Source organism: Sycon ciliatum, chromosome 7 (assembly GCF_964019385.1).
Source record: "Sycon ciliatum chromosome 7, ocSycCili1.1, whole genome shotgun sequence".
Lineage (NCBI taxonomy): Eukaryota > Metazoa > Porifera > Calcarea > Leucosolenida > Sycettidae > Sycon > Sycon ciliatum.
Genome location: NC_088649.1, coordinates 12,504,438 through 12,529,339, shown reverse-complemented (window position 1 = coordinate 12,529,339; position 24,902 = coordinate 12,504,438). Strand labels below are relative to the sequence as shown.

Genomic DNA, 24,902 nt, shown 5'->3' with positions numbered 1-24,902 from the left:
TTCAGAGATGGTTAACCTCTGACCTTCTTTAAACCCAAGTGAGGCTGGATTAAAACGTGAAACACAATCCTAATTTGGCCGGAAATCGGTTTTGGACCAGCATGCGTGTACATTTCCCGTTTCTATACCCAGTAGTAGTAGCCAGCACTGGCCAAGCTGATCCGGTGTTGGGTGGGTTGGCTTTGCACCCACGTGTCAATTGAATGTTCTGTCTACGTAGAACAGTGCATTGTGTTGCTGGTTGATGATTGACTGGGCTGTATTATGTAGCTGGTTGATGATTGACTGGGCTGTATTATGTAGCTGGTCAATGATTGATTGGCAAAGCTAGAAATCCTACTATGGTCAAGAGTACGTGAAACTCATAATATGCAGGCAGCGGCTTCTGACTTTTTCTGCATGGGTGTCTATCACGGCGAAATTCCTGGATTATATAATAGTTGGTGCACATATGCGGCGGGGAGTGGCGTAGTGCGTACACCTGAGCTGCAGTTGTGCAGCAGGAGACCTGCTTGAATCCTGCATGCATGCACTGTATCACTCAAATGATATAATCCAAGAATTCAGCCATATCGGTAGCCCATTCGAGTTGCGTCCTCTTGTTTTCATGTACTCTTGCTACGATGCATCAGATTCCTTAGCCTTGTGTTTGTTGTGTTTCTTGTCGTCCCCGTTGGGTGTTTGTGTTGTTTTTATGCAGGCGTCTTGCAAAGCCTTGCCACTGTTGCGCAGCATAAAGCTACATCATTATCAGATGCAGGCCATCCAGTGCATGAATCTTATGCACAAGGCCTCCTGTCCTATTGTCCTGGCGGATGAGATGAGCCTCGGCTCTCGCCTGCAGATCATTGCCTTCTTGTCTAAGCTGGCGAGCGACTGCACCTGGGGACCACATCTCATCGTTGTGCCAGCTGCGAGAATGCCATCTTGGCAGCGCCTGTTGCACATGCACTGTCCAGCGTTCAAACTCTCCGTGTACTGTGGTGACGAGGAGGCCAAGAGCCTGATGCGTGAGGTTAGTGTTCCACACCACAAGCTGCTACTCTCTACTCTCTAGTGCATAGAGGTTATGTTAGTGCAGCACCGCAGCTAGTCTCTACTCTCTAGTGCATAGAGGTTATGTTAGTGCAGCACCGCAAGCTCTACTCTACTCTGTAGTGCATAGAGGTTATGCGATTGTGTCATCATTCTACAGACTTTGTATGGAGTGGCAAGCACTGGTTGGGGCCTGGGGGAGGGGGAGTTGGGGCCCGGGGGAGAGGGGTTGGGGCCCAGGGGGGGGGGGGGGGGGTCTAACCCGGATTGGAGCAGAGTCTGGTCTAGGTTGGAATCTCAGTAGGGTCTGCATACCTACCAACCATCCCGATTTGGCCGGTATCGTCCTGATATCGAGGGTGGTACTATGCACGCAGAAGTGCATTTGTCACATGCCTCACAGCTACATTTGTATACTTGTTTTCATACGGAGGTATGTCATTGTCCCGATCTCAGGTTTGCAAAGGCTGGCAGGTATGGATCTGACCCAGGTGTCAGTAGTTCTCATCTTTAATACACGTAATGCATTTCCTGTGTTTACATGTAATGCATATCCTGTGTTGTTTTCCCGTGTTTGTCTCTATTTGCCGTGCCGTTGTGCTGTGTTACAGAATTGGAGAGGATGCAATACGCTGCACGTGTGCCTGACTTCCTATAGCATTGTGACCAGTGATGCCGCGCTGCGCTGCTGGCATTGGCAGTGTCTTTATCTTGATCAGGTTAGTTTGGATAATAATATGCTTCCATTACAGTAATAGCCTCTCTTACTTGGGTGCCTGGACAGTGAAATACACCACCGTGTGACACAGCGTTCTATTCAAATTGGCTGATTGAACCGAGATCAATGCCATTCACAGGCATACTCTGTGGAATCATTGAAGATTTGACCATGGGTACCTCCTGCCTGCTGGGTTCCCAGTTTAGGGAGGTGTCCGGATACGGGAGGCCGGATACGAGTGTGGATAAGAGAGGTTCTACTGTGTGAGCTCTACAGTGAAGTGTGGATAAGAGAGGTTCTACTGTGTGAGCTGTACAGTGAAGTGTGGATAAGAGAGGTTCTACTGTGTGAGCTCTACAGTGAAGTATGGATAAGAGAGGTTCTACTTTGTGAGCTTTGCAGTGAAGTGTGGATAAGAGAGGTTCTACTGTGTGAGCTGTACAGTGAAGTGTGGATAAGAGAGGTTCTACTGTTTGAGCTGTACAGTGAAGTGTGGATAAAATGACATTAGTGGTACCGTATACTTTCTTGGCGCAAATTCAGAGCGCCGCGTGAGTTTGTCCGAAACAATGTGGGCAAACACGTGACAGAGTGACTGGCTACCGTATTTCCCCGAATACAAGTCACGCCTTTTTACACATTAAACTTCTCCAGCAAAGAAGGAGATGCGACTTACAATCGAGCATGACTTCTCACTTATGTGAATATATTGAGACCGTAATAGCTCAAACCAGAAAGTGGGGGTGTGACTTATAATTGGGGGAATACGGTTGCTGTATTGTTGCTATCCAAGGTCGAAACACGTGTCATGTTGGGTACTATGGTGCTGTGCCGTCTTACTAAATACTACAACTCCCTGCTGTTCATGGTGTTGGAGATCCGCTTGTCTTATTAACCCAGCCACTCCTACAATAACATGTACCGTAAAGTCTTGTATAAAGGCCGCGGCTTCTATGACTTTCTTGGTGAAATTTTGCAGGCTTCTATACGAGACAGGTATTTCTATGTATGTCAACACTAAAACCAGGCTTATGTGTGATTTGATGGGCCCAAAATTGCGGCTTCTATTCAAGTGCGGCTTTTATACAAGACTTAACGGTATATTAGTAACAGGCCCGCCGGAACCGGTCCCGTTGGTTAGGTTATCAGTTTATCACCGGACCAACGTTTCGGCTACCAATGCGTGTTTACTACTGTGGAGGGCGTGTGTGTCCACCATATCTATCATACAGTAAGACAAAGTACAAGTATGAAGGCCCATGTTGCCGGGCCAATCAAAAACTGTTTCCGACGGCCCTGAGTAATGAGACTATGGTAAACGCCGGAAGAAATTCTTGACGAAAAATATTATCCTAATACATGTAGGTCCTCGTGTGCAGTGTTGTTTTGGATAGCCTATTACGATGTAATGGTTTATATCTTTGTCTTCCTGTCTGTCGGTCGGTGTGCATGCCTGACTGTACGTTGGTATTTGCATTGTCTGTGCGTGCTTGTCCTGTATATGTGTTACAGTTGTCAGAATCTATTGGATCACTGTCATCGTGTGGGCTGATGAGTTTGGCCCATCTTCAGGTGCAGCACCGTATAGTACGCCTTCGGTCGGACCTGTTTGACAGCCCCAATGGCGCTGGCACTGGCTGCAGTGAGGGAGTAGTGTCAACGCGCACACTCTCCGCCATCCCGTACCTCCTCATGCCAGAAGTCTTCTCTAGCCCGGCGTTTGTCCGAGAGTGTATCACACACCGGTTGTTAGCTGCAGCACGTACAGCAACGCTAACAGCATCTACCACATCCGCCGGCGCCTCTATACCATCAGCCACAGCATCTGTGGCAAGCGGGCAAGTAAAGACAGCCGGGGAAACAACTGCAGAAGCAGAATCATCGAATGCTTCTGCTGCGGCCGCTGTGTCAGCTCCTACTAGTCGGCAGGAGAGAGCCGAGCTGCTAAACGTAAGATTGGCCATCTCGTTTTCCAGTATACCGGTGTGTGTGTGTGTGTGTGTGTGTGTGTGTGTGTGTGTGTGTGTGCGTGCGTGCGTGCGTGTTTCATGTGTTTGATTTTTGAGGCCAAGGTCCATTTGTTGTGTTCGTTATTGTTTCTACTGTTGCCAAGGCATGTCCACTCAATTTTCTGCCGTTTGGTTGCTTGAAAACTGCTGGGCATTCCGGAGATTCTTGCATTTGTTTACTTATTCCTACGGTCATTAGTGCCAGTCTCCTTGCTGAGGTTGAAAGACCAGAGAATAATATTAGCACAAGTTAGTGCCAGTCTCCTTGCTTAGGTTGAAAGACCTGAGTAATTAGCAAAAGTTAATGCCAGTCTCCTTGCTGAGGTTGAAAGACCAGAATATAATATTAGCACAAGTTAGTGCCAGTCTCCTTGCTGAGGTTGAAAGACCAGAATATAATATTAGCACAAGTTAGTGCCAGTCTCCTTGCTGAGGTTGAAAGACCAGAGTAATTAGCACAAGTTAATGCCAGTCTCCTATTCTAGGTCTCATCTTTCCAAGTTTGCACAGCTCGGTAACTACAGTCCAGGTAAAGTGGAGATTGGATGCAACGACCTTACACCATAAACTGAGCACGTGTCTCCGGGAGGAGAACTTGTGCTAATTGCCCTTTTTCTAGCTGCTATGGGGTTTTCTCATAGCAGTGTTTGATTCCATGTCCTGCTGTTGCTGTTGTTGTGTTCTTCTTCTTTCTTTCTTTTTTTTGAAAAAGACATTATGTTCTTTGGGTGTTTGTGGAAGTTATCGTGGAACTAACTTTGGGACATCTGCACTGTACTGCCATGCAAACTTGGAAAACTGAGACCAAGACTAGACATTATTGGGGATGCTAGTGTAACCAATGCTCTTGGCTGGCTGGCTGGCTGGTTGGTTGTGTTTCCTTTAGGTCATCTCACCGTTTGCTATTCAGCGTGGCTTTACATCGGTATGGCCAACGGGATGCCGACCGCAGCACACCACCGTATCGTGTCCAATGACGGATCTGCAGTCACGTCTCTACACCCACGCCTTCAAAACATGGAGGTAGGTGTATGGCTCTACTGTGGACAGAGTGATCAGAGTGCACAGCGGGCTGCGGTGCTAGTCGGGGAGGTGTGTGTGTGTGTTGGGGGGATACAGTTGCACTAAGCGAAGTCTGACCCAAAGTGCAAAGCTGATGTCCTGAACCAGGGTGTGGGTGTGTCTCTGCTCCATACACTCACTACTCCAGTCTACTCTTGTATGTAGCTGTGGGTGAGTACCGGTACATGTATATGCACACCAAGTGATGCATGTGAACTTCTGTTCTGCCATTTTATGTTGGTTAAATTATACTGAGATCAGCACTCATGTACTGTTTTGGATTGACTTTGGGCTAAAACTGCTGTGGGACACTGCACACTGCATGGGCTGTGTAACCCCAGCCGGATTCTCAAGCTTTGATGTGTTGCCACTGTACGTAATGTGCTAGCTGTGTGTGTTGGTCTCAGTCTGTGTGTCTGGTGCCTACTTGCGTGCTCACTCGCTGGTGTGCTGGTTTGCTGGTTTGCTTTTGCTCCGTTGTGTTGCAGTGATAGGCCACCACCTAGCAGCCTACGCGACTTGCTACCGGCTGTCTATGATTTTGTCAAGGTACGGGTTGACTGTGTGCGTGTGTGTGTGTGTGTGTTTGTGTGTGTCGGGAGGCTGCCTTCTTGCCAAAGCATTCGGAAGTTGGACTAGTTTCGGCTCCACAATCCAGTGTGTCGTTACTATAATAGCTTTCATGACTGAGGTTGTTGGTATGTCTGTTGGCTCTAGGTTCCCAGTACTCAGTAGCCGAGGCTGGTTGGTAAAGTAACTCCAATTTCACTTCAAGGTACCAGTGCATCTAGTGTCTGCTTCTATCAAAGCAGCGTGCTGTCTATACTGTGTTGTGGAATTATCCACCACCAGACCAGCGCAAGGATATAAGTTGGACTATAATTATTAATTTCAATTCCAAAATGCACAAGAAGTTTACAGAAGAAAAAAGCACGACCTCGACCAGGCCAGAAGCAAGAAGAACTGAACACAAGATATTGAAAACCCTTCTCCTCAACAAGCTGCATCACGTACAACGGAAAACAACTGGCTGCACCAGCGCGTGCATCAGCGCGTGCACCAGCGCGTGTACCAGCACTGCACCAACGTGTGCACCAGCGAAATCAATATCGAAAGTACGTATCAATCATTACATTACGTACAACATGCGCAAGAGGGTTACTCTACTTCAACTGGTTACCCCAGCAAGTGTAGGGTGTGCATAGGTAACTGTCTTGGCCGTTTTATGCCGATGTACTCCGTGTGGTGTAGACCAGGTGTGCATTGGTGGTCGATTCACATGGCTTCGCCAGAGGTGTGGATTAGACAGTTATCTGGCGCAAGTCTTGATCTGTCTCATTCAGATCTTGTTCGCTATCGTTGCTATAAGAGAAAATCTGTGGGTGCACATCCAGTGCATTTGCAGCTTTGCGTGCTTCTCTTGCGACGGGCGTATACATGGTACATGGTACATGGTGTGTCGGGAGGCTACCTTCTTGCCAAAGCATTCGGAAGTTGGACTAGTTTCGGCTCCACAATCCAGTGTGTCGGTACTATAATAGCTTTCATGACTGAGGTTGTTGATGTGTCTGTTGGCCCTGGGTTACATGTACTCAGTTGCCGAGGCTGGTTGGTAAACTAACTCCTATTTTACTTCAAGGTACCAGTGCATCTAGTGTCTGCTTTTATCAAAGCAGCGTGCTGTCTATACTGGATACCCAAGGAAGGGTAGGGTGTGCATAGGTAACTGTAACTGTTTTGGTCGTTCTTTTCCGATGTACTCAATGGGTGTAGGTCAGGTGGGCATTGGGGGTCGATTCACATGGCTTCGCCAGTTGTGTGGATTAGACAATTATCTGGCGCAAGTCTTGATCTGTTTCATTCAGAATCAGATCCGCTATCAGTGCACACCCTGTGCATTTGCAGATTTGCGTGCTTCTCTTGCGACCGGCATATACATGGTACATGGTGTGTGTATGTGTGTGTGTGTGTGTGTGTGTGTGTGTGTGTGTGTGTGTGTGTGTGTGTGTGTGTGTGTGTGTGTGTGCGTGTGTGTGCGTGTGTGTGCGTGTGTGTGTGTGTGTGCGTGCGTGTGTGTGTGTGTGCGTGTGTGTGTGTATATGTGTGTGTGTACGTGTGTGTATGTGTGTATGTATGTGTGTGTACGTGCTGGTATATTCCTGTGTAGATTTCTAGCCACCCAGACCTGTTGTTATCAGACTCTGGTCCTGGCGAGGTTGCACAGCCGGTATGCCTGCAAGCACTGCCATGCCCTCAGCCATGCTCTCAACCTTCATCTGCTCCAAGGCTGATGCTGAAGCACTCCCCCTCTCACGACTTGGTGAGTTCTGCACAGCCTTGTGCTCAGCCAAGCACTCCGGTATGGTGTGTATGCCGTTAGCCTAGTTCCCCCACCACTGATGTTGGAGGTGCATCTGCACCCTGATATCTGTGGGTGGTGGCATTCCTATGGTAGGGGACAATTCAGTTCGACTGGATCTCACGCAAACCTTGAACTTTATTATTTTGTTTCCCTTTGGCTTTCTCATGTTTTTGCCGGTGGCACCCGGAGAGCAACTTGTTATCAACAGAACATGATATTTCGACCGTGGTAGCAGCTTGAGTGAAGGATTGGGAACACTCTATGCTCGGCACTCTTGTCTTATTCGTTCGATGCCAGTTCCCCGTGTCCGCTGCATGCTGGCCCATGTAGCACAGCCTTGTGTGTGACAGTTGCATGATTAGTTACGCTTTCATCTACTCATGCAAACCTATACACTGTTCATACTCGCATCTACTCAAGCAAACCTATACACTGTTCATACTCGCATCTACTCAAGCAAACCTATACACTGTTCAGACTCGCATCTACTCAAGCAAACCTATACACTGTTCAGACTCGCATCTACTCATGCAAACCTATACACTGTTCAGACTCGCATGTACCCATGCAAACTTCTGCACTCAATCTCGAAACTGTTGCTTGTTTTGACTTCTTTCCTTGTTCTTGTTGTTGCTGCCATCTTCATTATGTCTGTGCGTATAATCTGTCATCCAACAGCATACCACACTGGAATCGTTGGGCATGCTGTGTACAAGTGCATACATGACCAACATGGACAACTCGCAGGCCGTACGCTCCTATCAACTACTAGTCAGCCGCTACCTCTCCAGGGACAACATGCTCAAGCCGTTGGCATGGCGACGTCGGCAACGTGGCTTGCCCACTTGTGCACGGCCTCTTGTCCACGAGGCCAATCACCATGGCAACCACGGCATCGCTAACAACGTTGATCTATCCGCCGAAGTCGCACACGCGTGTGATCGTCCAACTAACCTGTCTGTATCGGAGCGCAGGACGTGCCAGCAAACACTGGCCCACGTCAGCCGCCAGCGCTGCCATCGCTGCCCTGTGTATGGTGCAGACCTGCGCCGGTGTGTCTCCAAGGCCTTGTGGACGCGTGGTTGGTACTCTAGCGTCGAGGAGGACAACTATGTCATGGTGCACTCACCGTTTGCACTCATTGATGGGCGTCAGGCCATAGCAGCACGTGAACACATGTTTGTCAATGAGAACATACTGCGCACTGACACTGACACTGGTCATGATGCCGGAGATCTCCTCAGCTGTGCTCAGCGGTGGCGTGATGGACAGCACGTCTTGTTACGCAGGTAATGTCGTCCACTGTTCTGCTCCATTCTGACCCCCTTCAGTACACACACCTCCCTCTACTGTTTATCCCAGCCTGCCACTGAATCCCTTCTCCTCCCACACGCATGTGCGCACGCGCGCGCGCGCTCACACACACACACACACCATTTGACCATTTGACGCCCATGGCCAGAGGCGATGATAGCAATGCTACAGCAGAAGCCATAGCAACTTGTGCTGGGATTGCACCATTCAACAGCTTGCAAGGCTGAAGAATTGACCGCCACTATTCAGCCTGGTCTACACCACACAGCTATGAAGTGGCTTTTTCTGGCCAGTGAATCCCTTCACACACACACGCACACACACACACACACACACACACACACACACACACACACACACACACACACACACACACACACACACAACTATACATGTACTGTGTTGCTTTCCACTGTTTTATGTCTCCTGGGCGAAGACAGTTTGATTCTCAGCCACTGGTGTTCTCATTCTGTGTCTACTGCTGCTGTTGCTACTGCTGTTGCTGGCATGTGTGCTCGTTGTGTGTGTGTGTGTATGTGTGTGTGTGTGTATGTGTGTGAGTGTGTTTGTGTGTGCATGTGTTTATTAATGTTTTGTTTCGTTTCACGTGCCCATGCAGCTGCGAGGTGTCCACAACGAAAGTGGTAGCACCGATACAGCAGGCCACAACAACAGCTGGTACAATACAGGGCTGTGACTGGCTAGATCTCTCAAGCACAGCTTCATCGCCTGACAGGGACAGTATGGAGCAGCGATTCCAGCTTGCTCTTGCTGAGGAGTTATCATCGTCAATTCGTAAGCCGTCCAGGCACTGTCGATTTGCCGGTAAACTACTCAAGCTCAGAGAGATCCTGGAGCAAGCAGTCAAGGAGCAGAAACGGTATGGCTTTCCATGTCGCAGTGATGTGCGTGTGTGCGTGTGTGTGCGTGCATGCATGTGTGTGCGTGTGTGTATGTGTGCGTGTGTGTGTGTATGTGTGCGTGTGTGTATGTGTGCGTGTGTGTATGTGTATGCAGGTATATGGCACTTTTGATGGTATGACTCCAGGACATGATTCAGGCAAAATACGTAACGTGTGTGTGTGTGTGTGTGTGTGTGTGTGTGTGTGTGTGTGTGTGTGTGCGTGTGTGTGTACGTATGTGTGCGTGTGTACGTGTGTGTGCACGTATGTGTACGTGTGTGTGTGTGTACTTGCTTGCTTTAGGGTCCTGGTGTTTCTTCACTTCCCTGAGATGCTGGATATCTTGAGCAGATATCTGCGCCTGCTTGGCTTTGGTGTGCTGGTGGTGCATCAGTCAACACCACTCTCCAAGCAAGAGGTTAGTAGCTGCTTGCCAGTAGGTATATAGGAGTAGGTATATAGGTGTTTGCATTCTTCGTCTACACCAGTTTCACAGTAGAAATGTGTACAGCAATCATCTGTTGAAATGTATAGAAGTCGGCCAAAACCTGCTCACGCCATTACCACCACCTGGTTAAGAGGGGCCATCCACCCAACATTTTAATGGGGTCTAGTGGTAGCTAGGCAACCCTGTGCTCGAGTGTAAAACGGTTTTGCTCTACATCGAGGGAAACCTGCATCGCAAGGGTGTGTTTCATTGCTAAAGCACCCTTTTGATGATAACACTACGTAACGTGTAGTGCATTAATGTATACAAAGAGAACCAATTGTCAGGTACTGGGAGTATCAAGAGTGCATAAACAAGAGTATGCAACTGCGGTTATGGGTCAGTGTACGTCGCGCTGCCTTCATTACATAACTTGCCTCCATCACGCTCTGAAAGCATGCACTCAAACCCACAATTTCTCGTCCGAGCCCATCCTTTTTTGCTCGAATCGTTCCAGTACCTAAGCGATCTCTAAATTTTGGCGCGTGAACTCCAAGTTCCGTACGAAAAACCAGAGGGAAAGTGCGGTGTTTGATTTTCCGCAGAGCGCGGACTGCAGCTGAATAATGTAATGAAGGCAGCGCGCCGCGCATCTGGCCCATAGAAAAGAGATCACAGTTGCATACTCTTGTTTATGGACTCTTGGTAGTATGACATTGTGCTAATGGAGTGCACCAGAGTGACATTCTAGTAGCTCAAAGATGCCAGGCTGAAGTACGTCCATATTGGGATTAGGGAAGAAAAATGGGATACTGTAAAACCGGAAAATTTCGGTGGAGATTTATTTTCGGTAACTTCGGTACAGGTAATTTTTACCTAAGGGGCCGTCCGTAATTACATGTATTTACTTAGAGACGTCTAACAGGCATTTCGGAGTGCATGCATACCATACCGCGCGTGTACATGATGTAGCACTGCTACAGCTAGTATAGGTAGGCGTTGAGACGCACTACAGTCTACACTGCACTGCATGGGTCACGGCAGAGTGGCCAGGGAGACAGGGCCTAGGGAGACTGTTCGCTATAAAGGGTCAATTTTGTATGGGTTCAAACAGGGACATCGGCAAGGGTTCGCTATATCACGAAATACGCTATATGCGAGTTCGTTATAAGTGGAGTCGTCTGTACTGTATGTGTGCATAGTATAGTGGTTATTATGAGTGGTATCTGCGTTTTCGGGGTGGGTGGGTCAAGAAAGAAACGCCTCTTAGACGTCTCTAAGTAAATACATGTATTTACGGACGGCCCCTAATATGAAACGCACCAAAATATATATGTACATGTATGCCGACTGCAGTACGGAAAACTGGTTCACCGAAATTTCCGCGCTACCGAACCGTTGATTTTGGGAAATACCGAAAATATTACACCACCAAAAATTCCCCGTTTTACAGTATGGTGGTGCTATGGGCTGCAGTTGACCAGTGACTGAGTGTAGTTTCCAGGAATGAGCACCATCACAAAACCCAGCAGAGGGCTGCAAGCACTCACTGTGCTCTATGTCCTGCAGTAAATCTATATCTAAGATAAGTAAGGACTTCTGGGTTTCCGCATGGTTCATGTCCTCCACCTTACACTTCTCCCGGTATGGTCATGATAAGACAATAGTCTGTACATACTACTGGTTGGGGACTTGCGCCGTTGACCAATGACTCTCTGAGTGCTAAACATCACGGCCGGCCGGGAAAGAAACCTTTGCATCACAGTGGTCGTCAGTGGTTCCTTGGTAAAGTAGTTGAGGAGGAAGGAGATTCCCAGCTGCAGAGCATGCCAATAGAGCTGTGATCTGCCTCTTGGCCTCCAGGCTGAAAGCAGGAACTTGCCGAGATCCTGCCTCTTCTAGAGTCTGCTGTGAAACCGGAACAATGGGCAATCCAGTCTCGTCCATGTTGATCACAAGCTGGGCAGGAATGTTATATTCCTCCACAATAGGGGTTACACGCTGGTGGAAATCGCTCTTCAGCTCAGGGAAATTGCCCGGTAACTTTCGGGCAGCCTTGGTCGCTTTTCTCTTTACGAAATCAATTCCACTCCGGAGAGAATCTGCCCATGGTTTACCTAGCACCAATGACCCACCATGCTCTGGTAGGAACGCAGGACGCATTGCACGGACATGTCCTATACCGGTTCCAATGACGATACGACGTACCTTTGATACAACATCCACTGCTGGGACCTCCACAGCAAGCCATTTCCACAGCGCTGCACACCAAATCCAGGATACCCTCAAAAATCGGCAAAGACTACCACTCACGTTCCACTACTGCCTAGTACTGAATCCTACCTGACTTCTTGACACGACTCAAACTTGCCAAAGTCACTAAATCAACGTCAACTACAATAATCAAGCCACATATCTGCAACGTCACGAGGGTGCTGGCAAAAGTCCTGCTGCACGGCTAAAAAAAACGTGATTTTTGGACTTGGAGCAAAATTCTGCACACTTTCGCGTTTCCATGATACGACAAGTTGCACATGGTCTGCCCAGATTCAAATACAGTGCTGCCAAAAAATGACAGCGTGCAACAAAAAAATCTTTCCTTGCAAGGGCACATTTTCAGCCATAACTCTTGAACGGCTGATCAGATCGAGACAAAATTTTCAAAGATTTTGCAGCTATTCATGCTCTTTCAACTGATGTAGCACTCGATATGAATTTACAAATTCGATTTTTTAGGGAATTTTTGGGTAGTCTGCCACCTTAGCTATTCCTCCAGCACCCCGTTGGAGGGAGGTTGGAAATGTTAAACAGGTGTGCATATAATAAGTTAGAGAGATACTTGGGGTTCATTTGCATGTTTATTTTTTTGTGTGCATACATATTATGTGTGTGTATGTGTGTGCGTGTGGGCATGTGTGGGCGTGGATTTTCCTGCATATGTGTGTGTGTATGTATGTGTGGGTTTGTATGCATATGTGTGTGTATGTGCTTGTGTATATGTGTGCGTGTGTGCACTGTAGATTGCTGTGGAGATGTTCAACAGCAGTACTAATCATCGAGAATGTCTACTGGTGGACACGCGTGCTGCGTGCACTCTACCACTGCCGTCGGCTGCCAGTATTGTCATTCAGTACAATGCTGAGTGGAACTTGACACGACTGCATCACATGCGACTCTTGATGCAACGCTTAGCGGCTCACCATGATGTGGCATCGTATACGTAAGTGTTGATATAGCTCTACCCGCCCCCACTGCTGACTTGCTAGTACCCTTACTAGTACCCGGGTTTTTAGGCTTGCACCATAGGGTAGTTGCAGTACACCACATATGTACAGATTCATGCATGCACAGTGCGGGTTGGACTCGTGCACCATATGTGCGTGTGGGGGGGGGGGGGGGGGGGTGTTGTACGCGCGTGGATGTGTGTGTGTGTGTGTTGTGGGAGGGGGGGGGGGGGGGTGTTGTACGCGCGTGGATGTGTGTGTGTGTGTGTTGTGGGAGGGGGGGGGGGGGGGGTGTTTACCTTACAATCGCTAGTAAGCATGCCTGCGGAGTTTCATCATGCATTGAAGGTGCTATCGTCTTGCAAAGACGTGCAACAGTAATTATTATTCTTAAAAGTTGTGAATTTGCTTGTAATGTTTAGTCGTGGAGGCTCCGTTCAATGCGTGTGTGTCTGTGTGCTTTGTCCTGCTGTTGTGGCTGCGGGCAATGCTGGTCGTGTGTAGACTTGTTGGAGAGAATAGCGTTGAGGAGACTCTGCTACGGCAGTCTGACCAGCGGTGGGTCATCGATGGCCTGAAGAAGTGTTGGGACCAACAAGAGGCACAGGTAGGCGTTATTTCTCATTGTGATGTCTTTTATGGCTGTACTTCACTGTCCGAAGAGTGCTCAATACCCATGTAGGGCAGAGCCTTGTACACAAGTGAGATTGGAAACTGTGTCGCAAGTTTCGTTTACGGCTGTGTCTTGTCATCGTGGTGAAGAACATATCCACCTCAGCAATTAATAGGGATTTCTATGTTTTTTTTATTATGCGTGCAAAATCCATGGTGTGGGGATGGAGTCGGGGTATATATCAACTGAATAGCCAAATATGTGCGTTGCGATATATATCTACTGTAGTACTGAATAGCCAATTATGTGCGTTGCAACACATTGTCGTTTGAAAGTTGCGTGTGAGCCTGGTGTTGATTGTGACCTACTTGTCTGCATCTGACCCAGTAAGTTGGAGAGCCAGTACGTGTTGGTGGAGTAAATCAAGTAATACAAGTAGAAGTGTTCAGAAGTTGTGCCTTGTGCAGGGTTCTCGTCAAAGCGACATAGCGGGGCGCTGCGCCCTCCTTCACTTTGTGACCGCCCCCATTCAAAATGCATGCGCCACCGTTCAGAGTGTGAGCATCCCCATTTTCTATGCATGATGAGAAGACACACACTATGTACAGTCATGTACATGTAGTAACACAGGATTGTACTTGGTCCGACTTATTAAAATGTGCGTTTCGCTTCGAACGTCAGCCAAACAAATTCAAATAATCTCAGGACGGAACAAACTTTCCAGCTACCTAACACTATCCTTCAGTTGTCGATTTGTGATGTTGAAGAAGAAATGGCTCCAACCCCAAAGGAGGCAGCGCCTCAAGATCCTAGTCGACTCGAGCATTTTGCGTGAAAATTTTGTCGTCAGAGGACTCTTGTTGCTTCTCGCGAAACACAGAGAAGGCCTGGTGCTGAAATCAACACCCCACTGCGATGGGGAATTGTCACGGAGTACCAGAAACTCCTGGGCGATCGTTCTCGAGTGCTTCCTGGCGGATTGAAATCGCTGCAGTCGCTGTTTCCTTGGAAGAATCAAGTTCAGCAAACGCGTCATCCAGAAACTCGTGCAGAAAGCACCGGCATCGATCCGTCCAGTTTGTGCTGATCTCTCTCGCATTCATTCACGATGTGGCGGCCGACGAATCAAGATCACAGAAGAGATCGTCGAGCAGTTGATCAATATAAACAACCGCCCTTGAGGTCGACTTTCAGGCGGCAACCTGGCAGGAAATCTGAAGCGCAGAAAGGGTGAATACGGTGCGTGAACATGGTGAATGGTGCGGAGTCCTCGCCGACTCCTCGGAGCCGCGATCGCGATGCGTCACAAGATCGCCAGTCTCCGGGGCCAGTGGATTCGTGAAACAGGCAGGGAAGAGCACACATGGTCTGATGCAGCTGACTGTGTGACAGTCATGTCGACACAGATCAGACTCAGTAGTTCTACGCGCGCGGCACACGGTGATGAGAAGTGATTTTTTTATGCGTGGTGGTTTACTTGTTCGCCTCATTTGAAAGTGTCGTGGGAGCGTCAGGCGAAAACACCTACAGCCACCATTCTGGCAGTCGTACTGCACGAGGAGGAGGCGAAGTTGATCGTCTAAATCGTGCCTATGGAGTGAAAAAATCAAGGAAGCGCAGTGTAGCTTGGGGGAGATGAAAAAATGTCGACGTTTTGCAGGTTGACGCACTTGAAGAAGCGCCCTGAGACACCAGCAGAGATGAAAACTAGAAGGTCAGGCCAATAAACGACAGAGTAGTTATTTATCTATCGTCTCTTGGTCGATTTTTTAGTACAGGTGCTCCTTTGGACATAGGCTTGAGTTTTGAAGCGAAGCGCACATTTTAATAAGTCGGACCAAGTATGAGTCATTGCATCATAATCATCACTTACCTCTAAAAACCATATCAATGGCGGGTTCCAGTGGCCGGTGAATAAATGCATGGGATGGAAGTACATTAGTTGGTCGGTTGCTTACTGGTGTCGGTGAAAGTAGCGGCCAAAATGGCAGTAAAATCACGAAATGTTGGGTCCGATGATCCCCGCCTCCCCCTTCACTTTTGTTCTGGCTAACAGTGAGTGTAACCCTGTTATGTATGTGTATGTATGTGTGTGTGTGCATGTGTGTGTGCATGTATGTGTGTGCATGTGTGTGTGTGTGCATGTATGTGTGTGTGCTAATAGGACACATCATCCTTGCTTGACATCATGCACGGAAGTCTAACAAGTGGTATGTCATCCAGCGCCACAAACTCTTCACTTTGGCTAACTCCAGCACCAGCCACGGATCAACTGCTCAGTTCGAAGAAGGAGCACTTGCCGGAAAAGCACCGTGCTCTTATTGAGGAAGTCCAAGAGGTAGCTACGACTCTGTGTGTTCTATGGTTGTGCTGGACAGCATCAATTCTTCCAACAATCTTTGTGTTGTGTAGAAGCAGCTAACCATGCTTTTTTCTCTCGACAGCATTCGTAGTAATTCTACTTTACGTCTGCTTTCACTCTCTGTGTTGTTGCTGGGTTTCTTTGGAGGATTCTACATTCCATCTTTGGACAAGATAACAGTGATTTTGGAGCACTGTTTACTCCCTGTTCTCTGACCTATGCATCTGTGACTCACCGCAGGGTGACTTCTTTAAATTTCTGCCTGTGTTTCCTATACTAGGGAGGTTTCGCTCTACGGAATTACGTATGAAAATAACGTAGGAACTGCACGGAATTTTCATACGTAAAAAAACAGAGCTGCTGGGTTTCGCTCTACGTGATTTATCCACGACTGCTAAACATGCGTTGTTGCTTTGAAGACGCGTTGGCTGCATGCGCCCACCGCATGCACCATGAACCGAAACCGCGTTTTCCATCTTATTTTGCACGTGGTGTACGGTGTGTGTACCTTGTGTTTCGCGCGGCTTGAACGTTGCCATGGACAAATGCGGAAAATGCGAAAAAATATTTCAAAAAGTCCTACGGAGGACCCAACGTAGGAAAGAGCTTTCCTACGGAATTCCGTAGAGAGATTTACGTATGAAAGCTGCCCTCGCTCCCCGGCGCGTACGACATACGGATTTTCATACGGAATTACGTAGAGCGAAACCTCCCTATTAGGGAGGTTTCGCTCTACGGAATTACGTATGGAAATAACGTATGAACTGCACGGAATTTTCATACGTAAAAATCAGAGCTGTTGGGTTTCGCTCTACGTGATTTCTCCACGACTGTTAAACATGCGTTGTTGCTTTGGAGACGCGTTGGCTGCATGCGCCCACCGTATGCACCATGAACCGAAACCGCGTTTTCCATTATATTTTGCACGTGGTGTACGGTGTGTGTCCTTGTGTTTCGCGCGGCTTGAATATTGCCATGGACAAAAATGCGGAAAAAGCGAAAATTATTTCAAAAAGTCCTACGGAGGACCCAACGTAGGAAAGAGCTTTCCTACGGAAATCCGTAGAGAGATTTACGTATGAAAGTTGCCCTCGCTCCCCGGCGCGTACGACATACGGATTTTCATACGTAATTACGTAGAGCGAAACCTCCCTAATATGTTGTATGCGTGTGTGTATGGGTGGCTTCTTTCCGACCAGACCATGGATGAGTTGGAGTCACGGTCGTCGTTTGATTCCTCATCTCGTGCTTCCATCTCTCAGTGGGTGTCGTATTGTCATGGCAGCCTGCGTCGTGACTCAACACCGGTCCTGTTTGCACCTAGTGCTGCTGTACCTCACAGGCGTATCCGTCCTTCAGCAACAACCACAGGTGCAAGAGCTGATGTGCCTCCTCTCACGCTACGACCAGTACGTTGATAGATACTCAGTGACTCTCTCCTCTCTCTCTCTCTCTCTCTCTCTCTCTCTCTCTCTCTCTCTCTCTCTCTCTCTCTCTCTCTCTCTCTCTCTCTCTCTCTCTCTCTCTCTCTCTCTCTCTCTCTCTCTCTCTCTCTCTCTCTCTCTCTCTCTCTCTGTATCTCTCTCTTGTGCTCACGTATGTGTGTTCTGCAAGGCGGAGTGTACACAGAATCTGGCAGCAGTTTCTGCACGTTGTAGTGCCACTTTTCTACTACCGGGTATATTGTTTATTTCTCAGATGCACCGATTTATTTGCTCTGCACTATCTATGTTGTGCTCGCTCAGTGTCTGGTTGTGTGATTGTGGTATCTTCTCTGTAGGCTCAGTCTGTTGAGGAGTATGCGAATCGGGTAATCCGTACCTCTGGACAAGTTTCTGCCAATGCTCTAGTATCGGTAAGGGCACCATGGAGATGATGGTGGAAACGTGATGGTCTGATTCAACTCACCAGTGTCGGTAGAGCTGCTGTGTAAAGCATGTCACATGCAGCTGTTTGCGAGCAAAGTCTGCCAATGTTGTGGTTGTTGTCTTGCTCCAAGCACCTTCTGTTTGCATTGTTGGCGAAGAAATCCGACCCCTTGGCGCACGTGTGTCAGATGTCTTTGGCCAGGACTGTAGTTCGGGACACTTTTGATGATTTTTTGTCAGATGTTAACGAAAATTATTTCGAATGATTCTTTGTGCCTTTTATCAGTTTTATTTCACGAATCTTCATTCAGTAACTAACTTATTAATGTGTGTGTGTGTGTGTGTGTGTGTGTGTGTGTGTGTGTGTGTGTGTGTGTGTGTGTGTGTGCCTGCGTGTGTGTATGTACGTTTGTGCATGCCCGTGCGTGTGTCCACATGCCTTTTCACGTTTCTGTGTGGCAGTCGAGTGGTGTAGAGTGGGAGAAGCGACACCATGAAGCCAAGTCTCGCAAGAGAAGGAATGGCGAGCGATCTACCTACCCGCTGACCTATCCAAGAGAAGGAGATTTGGTGAGGGGAAACCACCTTTCTACCACAGTACATGTACTGGCTTTACTGCCTTTACTGGGCTTAGGGCGCGTTCGGACTACCGATAAAAAGTGATCGATTGGGAAAGTTTCCAAGGTGATTTGATCACGTGGCGTTGCTGGCACATTACCGGCGGAAAGGTTTTACTGCCGCGGCTGCTGCGACGGTAACCGCATTCCGGCAGTAAAAAAGTGCTCAGGTTGGGAAAAAGGGAAATCCCTTCTCAGTGCCGCGGTGAGAGCTGCAAAACTTACGTAATGGTAACGTTAGTTTATCGGTAGTGCGAATGTCCTTCACGGTATCGCCATTGCCCTTGCTGGCTTTACTGGGTTTACTGGGGTTTGCTTCAACTACTTGTATACCCAGGCATGCAGTGGACGCTAAGCTGCGGAGTCAGCATTCCGCAGATTCACTTGCCTCTGCTCATTTTTGTGCTCTGTGCATTGCGTACATTAAGCTCAGAGCTACTACAACCTAAGTTACTCGCTCATTGTGTACTGGTGTCGAACATTGAGGTTGTATCACAATATTGAGTAGGCCATGGTTGTGTTGAACAGTGGGGTTGTATCACGATATTGAGTAGGGCATGGTTGTGATGTACTGGTGTCGAGCAGTGAGGTTATATCCTTGTAGGATGTGGTGATTGTGTATTGAGGTGCATCACTGTGCTGCCTTGTGTTTGTGTGTCTCTACAGGCGTTCTTGGATAAGAATGCCCAACCGATGCCTGTGAGTTTGCAGCAGTGAAGCAGTGCTCATGAGTTGTGCTGTTCCGTTGCTGTCTGAATACGACAAAATGAGCTGCTGTACCTGCTGGCTAGTAGTAGTATAGTACTGAGCAGCTGTACCTGCTGGCTAGTACCGTAAAGTACCGCCAGAGCGCCCCACCATCTCGTCCTTTCGTGGTCGTATTGTAGAGGTGGTCTGCTGTCTGTAGGTCATACGACATGAACCTTGTACACATATTCCACATTTTGCAGTCAATCCGTACCTTCGAGCGGACACAAGCTCCACACAAAAACCTGCCAAGTGTGCCCTTAGTACACTAAGGTTCTCACATCGTACAAACTTCGTTGCACTCTGCCATACGATTTTCCTTTGCCTGGCTGTAAAATCAAGGTGGGGCGCTCTGGCGGTACTTTACGGTAGTAGTATAGTACTGAGCAGCTGTACCTGCTGGCTAGTAGTAGTAGAGTACTGGCCAGTTGGTTCATCTTGCAACCTCTGAATGTTCCTATTTCAATACCGGTTACCGGTTACTTAATGTTTAGCCTAGTGTTGAGACTTGATGCACACAGCTCACCAACGTCTTAGACTCTTCTTTATCTTTTTTAAGAGAGAGGAGACAGACAGACAGACAGACAGAGACGAGAGAGAGAGACAGAGAGAGAGAGACAGAGACACAGAGAGAGACAGAGAGAGAGACAGAGAGAGACAGAGACAGAGACAGAGACAGAGACAGAGACAGAGACAGAGACAGAGACAGAGAGAGAGAGAGAGAGAGAGAGAGAGAGAGAGAGAGAGAGAGAGAGAGAGAGAGAGAGAGAGAGAGGGAGAGAGACAGAGACTAGCGTAGGGTGCACATTGGCGGTTGCCCTCTGTGATGACCATGGTATAAGGTCTGAGGTGTGTCAATGTGTGTATATATGTGTATTCAAGGTGGTATGTTTTGGTGAGCCTACTACCTGTGATGAGCCTGATCATGTGTATCCGGCCAGCAACTGGCCATACTTCCAGGTACCCATGCCCGAAGTACAGATGCCAAGGTATGTGTACTGTTGCTACGACTGCTGTTATGTGTTTATGACGTGCTGCCTGCTCATAGACTGCTGTTATGTGTTTGTTACGTGCTGCTGCCTGCTCGTAGACTGTGTATGCTAGGAGTTGCTTTTTTGCAATGTAACATTTTAAAGAATAATCATCTGAAGGCGCCTTTCACAAAGGACTTCATGGCTGGGTATAATCGCCCTCACCTCCTTTGATTAGCTTCAGTCATGATGAGTGTGTACATAGGGATAATACCGTATTTTCCGGGGTATAAGCCGCACCCCCCTTTTTGAGGCAAAATATTGACTAAAAGTTGGTATTCGGAGTATAAGCCGCACCCACAAACCAAGATTTTTCACACTCATTGACAAATGGCCTTTCTACAAATTGATTATGGTTATGGAGCTAAATACCATGTTAGATCAGATTATGAAGTGTTAGTGCACCACAGGTTGCTGCAGAGATGTTGGTGTATTGCAGTACGCAAAATAGAGTCCCCGTATACGCGTACCATATGGTGTAGCCCGCGCACTAAAACTAGTAAAAGTGCCGGGATAGCAACACAGGCGCGAAGCTGAGTCGAATGACATGTCACATGACGTCAGCATGCATACTGATGTATGCTAAGCATTCATTCGCGCAAGCATATTCGGTGTATAAGCCGCAGGGGCGATTTTGGTCCGATTTTTAGCGAAAAAAGTGCGGCCTATACCCCGGAAAATACGGTAATAAATTTGTGTAATAACTGCACAAGAATGCATGGAACTTAGAGTAACTGCACAATATCCCTTGGTCCACTATTTTATGATGTGTGCAATGTCGGTCCACAGAATCAGTGTGTACTGAGTATGCAATGCTTTTTCACCTTTTCACAGACAATTGTGTATACAATGCCTTCCCACAGAATCGTGCTGTGTGTAGGATTTGCATAGTGCTGCTGCTGGTGCTTGTCGAAGCTGCTGATTATGTCCCTGCTACCGTCTTTTTTCTTGTCTTTGTTTCCTCATGTGCTTTCAGACGCGGTGAGCTTGAACCACTTGCAAAGCGTCGTCGACCTAGTATCAGTACTAAGCTTCGCCTTGGGGTCACCAACACAACACGGTATGCACCAGCTACCACTGCTGCTAACATACACACATACACCATTTGACCACTGACCATTTGACGCCCATCGCCAGAGGCGATGATAGCAATGCTACAGAAGAAGCCATAGCAGCTTGTGCTGGTACTGCACCATTCAACAGCTTGCAAGGCTAAAGAATTGACCGCCACCATTCAGCCTGGTCTACACCACACAGCTAAGTGGCTTTTTTCTGGCCAGTGAATCCCTACGTCTTTTTTCATTTTTTTCCTGGACACACATCACACCACATACTCCGACATGCACTGGCTGTTGGTAACCACCCAGGAAGATGAAAGAAAAGTCAGGAAGAGTCTGAGAAAGAGAAGAAAGACGTGTGTGTGTGACCATAATCGTCGGGAATCGAACCCACAACCTCTCGATTGGAAACGCTGCGCATACCACTGCACCATATGGGACACACACACTCCCAACACAACTGTTCTTGCTTGTTCAAAGTTCTTTGCTTCAATGAGCTGTATCTGTGTTGCATGATAAAGGTCTACCTCGCTTGTTTTTCTCCTCAATCCTGATGATGGCTCCTGGCCGAAAGTTTGATTGAGGAAATATTAATTTGCAGCGAATAGACCGCTTGCTCTGAGGATGGTGTGTGTAGGGTTTTCCTTGTATTGTAATTTCTTGTTAAGAGTAGAGCCCACACGCTCTCTTCCATTAACACTGCAATAATTCAACTCATTTCACAATATTACAACGTTTCGGCAAATTGCCTTCATCGGGTTCACAATGATGTGCAAGCTCTCAAACCAGCATTGATAAAGGCCAACTCTCCTGTCAGTAAGAGCTGGGTGTGAGAAGCCGCGTGATAAGAATTCAGCTAATAGCGCTAATATCGACTATCAGTGGATAGGACTACAGCTGAGGTAAAAAAGTAAAAGCAAAACAAAAAGCACATTATTCAGCGTCAAAAATCAAGATAATCAGACAATAAGCGAGTGGCGATACAAATGACAGCAATGACCACCCAGCGTTAGTGTTTATCTTCGGAGCCAAATTTCTGAACTCCGCAGCCTCCCTCAATTTCTGCTAGCCCTGTCGCCATCCCGAGCGAGGACTGATACTGCTGTGAAGACGCTATCTTGTAGTCTACTCATAGTCGATATCAGCGCTATTAACTGAATTCTTATCGCGCTGCTTCTCACACCCGGCTCTTACTGACAGGAGAGTTGGTCTTTATCAATGCTGGCTTGAGAGCTTACACATCATTGTGAACCCGATGAAGGCGATTTTGAAATGAGTTGAATTATTGCAGTGTTAATGGAAGAGAGTGTGTGGGCTCTACTCTTAACTGTTTATGAAACTGCAGGAAGCCTCCCCACTTTAACTTAGTTGTAATTTCTTGTCACACAATCTTGAGTTGTCTGAAGATTGTCACTGTGCATGTGTGCGAAAATTGTCTGAAAACCGTAATATAGATGTAGATGTACAACTCAGCTATGTTGCATGGCCTCTCTCTCTCTCTCTCTCTCTCTTTTCTCTCTCTCTCTCTCTCTCTCTCTCTCTCTCTCTCTCTCTCTCTCTCTCTCTCTCTCTCAACATTGCAAGTGCATTTCCCTGAAATCTCACCATTCTCCTGCCCGCTTGCTGTGTGTGTGTGTGTGTGTGTGTGTTGCTGTGTGTATGTCGTTGTGTGTGTGTTGCTGTGTTCAGCACTGCTCCGCCAACGTCAATGTTCCATCGCAAGGCACTGGACAGCTTCAATGCCCGTCGCAAAGACACCAAGCGTAAGACAAAGACCAAGACAAAGGGAACGTTCTCCGTCATCCGCGGTGGAACGTCGGTTGGAGTTGAGTATGCGGTGAGCTCAAGCACCAGTGTTCGCTTGCTTTGTCTTGGAACCAGTGGTTATGGGTCGACTATGCATACCTTTCTTTAAGTATGGCTGTGCGGCGTATATGTATGTGTTTGTTCTCTACTTGACTCCAGTTCCTGGTGGCCTGCGATACTACTGCTTCTTCTGCTGAACTATTGTGGTATAAGTTGTGTGTGTGTGTGCGTGCGTGCGTGCGTGCGTGTGTGTGTGTGTGTGTGTGTGTGTGTGTGTGTGTGTGTGTGTGTGTGTGTGCGCTCACGCGTGTATATGTGTGTGTGTATGTGTGTGTGTGTGTGTGTGTGTGTGTGTGTGTATGTGTGTGTGTGTGTGTGTGTGCGCGTGCACGCGTGTGTGTGCGTGCACGCGTGTGTGTGTATATGTGTGTGTGTATTTGTGTGTGTGTGTGCGTGTGTATGTGCCTGTGCCTTTGCCTTTGCTACTGAGTTTTTAGGACACTGGACCAGGAGAATGGACACCTCTCGACGACTGGGTCATGATGGATGTAAGTACCATGTGTTTGAGTGGCATGATTTGCACCATTGTGCTCCGACTGCACTGTGCCTGCAGTGGATAGAGAGACACAGAGAGAGAGAGAGAGAGAGAGAGAGAGAGAGAGAGAGAGAGAGAGAGAGAGAGAGAGAGAGAGAGAGAGAGAGAGTGTGTGTGTGTGTGTATGTGTGTGCATGTGTGTGTGTGTGCATGTGTGTGTGCACGTATACGTGTGTGCACGAGTGTGTCTGTCTTTCCTGGTGCATTATCATGTTACAGTAATAGGATACTTACCTCCTTATCCCTTGCACACAGCACACACACACACGTACACACACGTACACACACACGTACACACGTACACACACACATACACACACACGTACACACCATCACACACACCATCACACACACACACACACACACACACACACACACACACACACACACACACACACACACACCTAACCGTGATTCTTCCAAGTTAGAAGGCTGTTGGTTTGCGCACTGGAGATGTGCTAGAGCTAGGTCTCAGGTCGTTGAATGTCTCAGTAGCCTGTCAGTTTTGTGCCCTCTCATCGCACTTTCTGACTTCTTATTATCTTGTTGCAGTCGTGGATAGTTGCTTCGTAACTCGTTCCTGTGTGTTTTTCTTCTATTTTACATTTATTAATGGCTCAGTGTCCGAGTGCTATAAAAAAATATGAGGGCTGCTCCTGCATGCGTCTCACTGTTGCTTGCTGTTTCTGATGCTTGCGCTGTTTTGTAGGCTGCCATTAATCTCCAGAAGATGTCCTCCCAAGCTGCCAGTGCTATGCCTGGCCATCAGCCTAACTGGTATTTCATGGCATCAGCTGTGAACCGGGTCAGCAGATTGACGCGCAAGAAGGATCAGGTCAGCGACCCCCTCCTGTGTTTGCTTGTCTGCAGTGGGGTGCGGGAGAGGGGGAGGGTGCATGTATGTGTGCGCATGACGGCCACACACTGTGTGTTCTCAGGGGGTGGGGGCATTCTTTTCAACGTCTTTCTCGCTGCAATGTGTTTGCAACCAGTGGACATGACTGATTGTATGTATTGGATGACCAGCCTGCAATTAGTGCAGGTACCACCTCAAAAGACAAGATAATGAATTGGTTTGGTGATTGCATACTGTCTTGGTAATTTTACTTCACCGTACCGGTATGACTAAACATCATTACCTGTATTTCTTTC

General features: G+C 47.8%; 1 protein-coding gene across 2 annotated transcripts in view; it reads left to right on the top strand.

Moving 5' to 3' along the window:
* LOC135821017 (helicase domino-like) overlaps positions 1-24,902 on the top strand; it is a 60,142-nt gene that overhangs the window by 18,856 nt on the left and 16,384 nt on the right. For both annotated transcript variants that reach the window (XM_065334067.1, XM_065334066.1), the window contains exons 8-28: positions 701-1,015; positions 1,647-1,754; positions 3,266-3,703; positions 4,649-4,785; positions 5,313-5,373; positions 6,992-7,144; positions 7,865-8,475; positions 9,120-9,380; positions 9,706-9,820; positions 12,850-13,049; positions 13,558-13,660; positions 15,831-16,004; positions 17,228-17,437; positions 17,809-17,883; positions 18,359-18,466; positions 19,180-19,212; positions 20,143-20,249; positions 21,268-21,351; positions 23,039-23,186; positions 23,653-23,703; positions 24,460-24,585. In XM_065334067.1, coding sequence (XP_065190139.1) covers positions 701-1,015; positions 1,647-1,754; positions 3,266-3,703; positions 4,649-4,785; positions 5,313-5,373; positions 6,992-7,144; positions 7,865-8,475; positions 9,120-9,380; positions 9,706-9,820; positions 12,850-13,049; positions 13,558-13,660; positions 15,831-16,004; positions 17,228-17,437; positions 17,809-17,883; positions 18,359-18,466; positions 19,180-19,212; positions 20,143-20,249; positions 21,268-21,351; positions 23,039-23,186; positions 23,653-23,703; positions 24,460-24,585 — 3,618 coding nt within the window. The remainder of the gene's footprint in view (positions 1-700; positions 1,016-1,646; positions 1,755-3,265; positions 3,704-4,648; positions 4,786-5,312; positions 5,374-6,991; positions 7,145-7,864; positions 8,476-9,119; positions 9,381-9,705; positions 9,821-12,849; positions 13,050-13,557; positions 13,661-15,830; positions 16,005-17,227; positions 17,438-17,808; positions 17,884-18,358; positions 18,467-19,179; positions 19,213-20,142; positions 20,250-21,267; positions 21,352-23,038; positions 23,187-23,652; positions 23,704-24,459; positions 24,586-24,902) is intronic.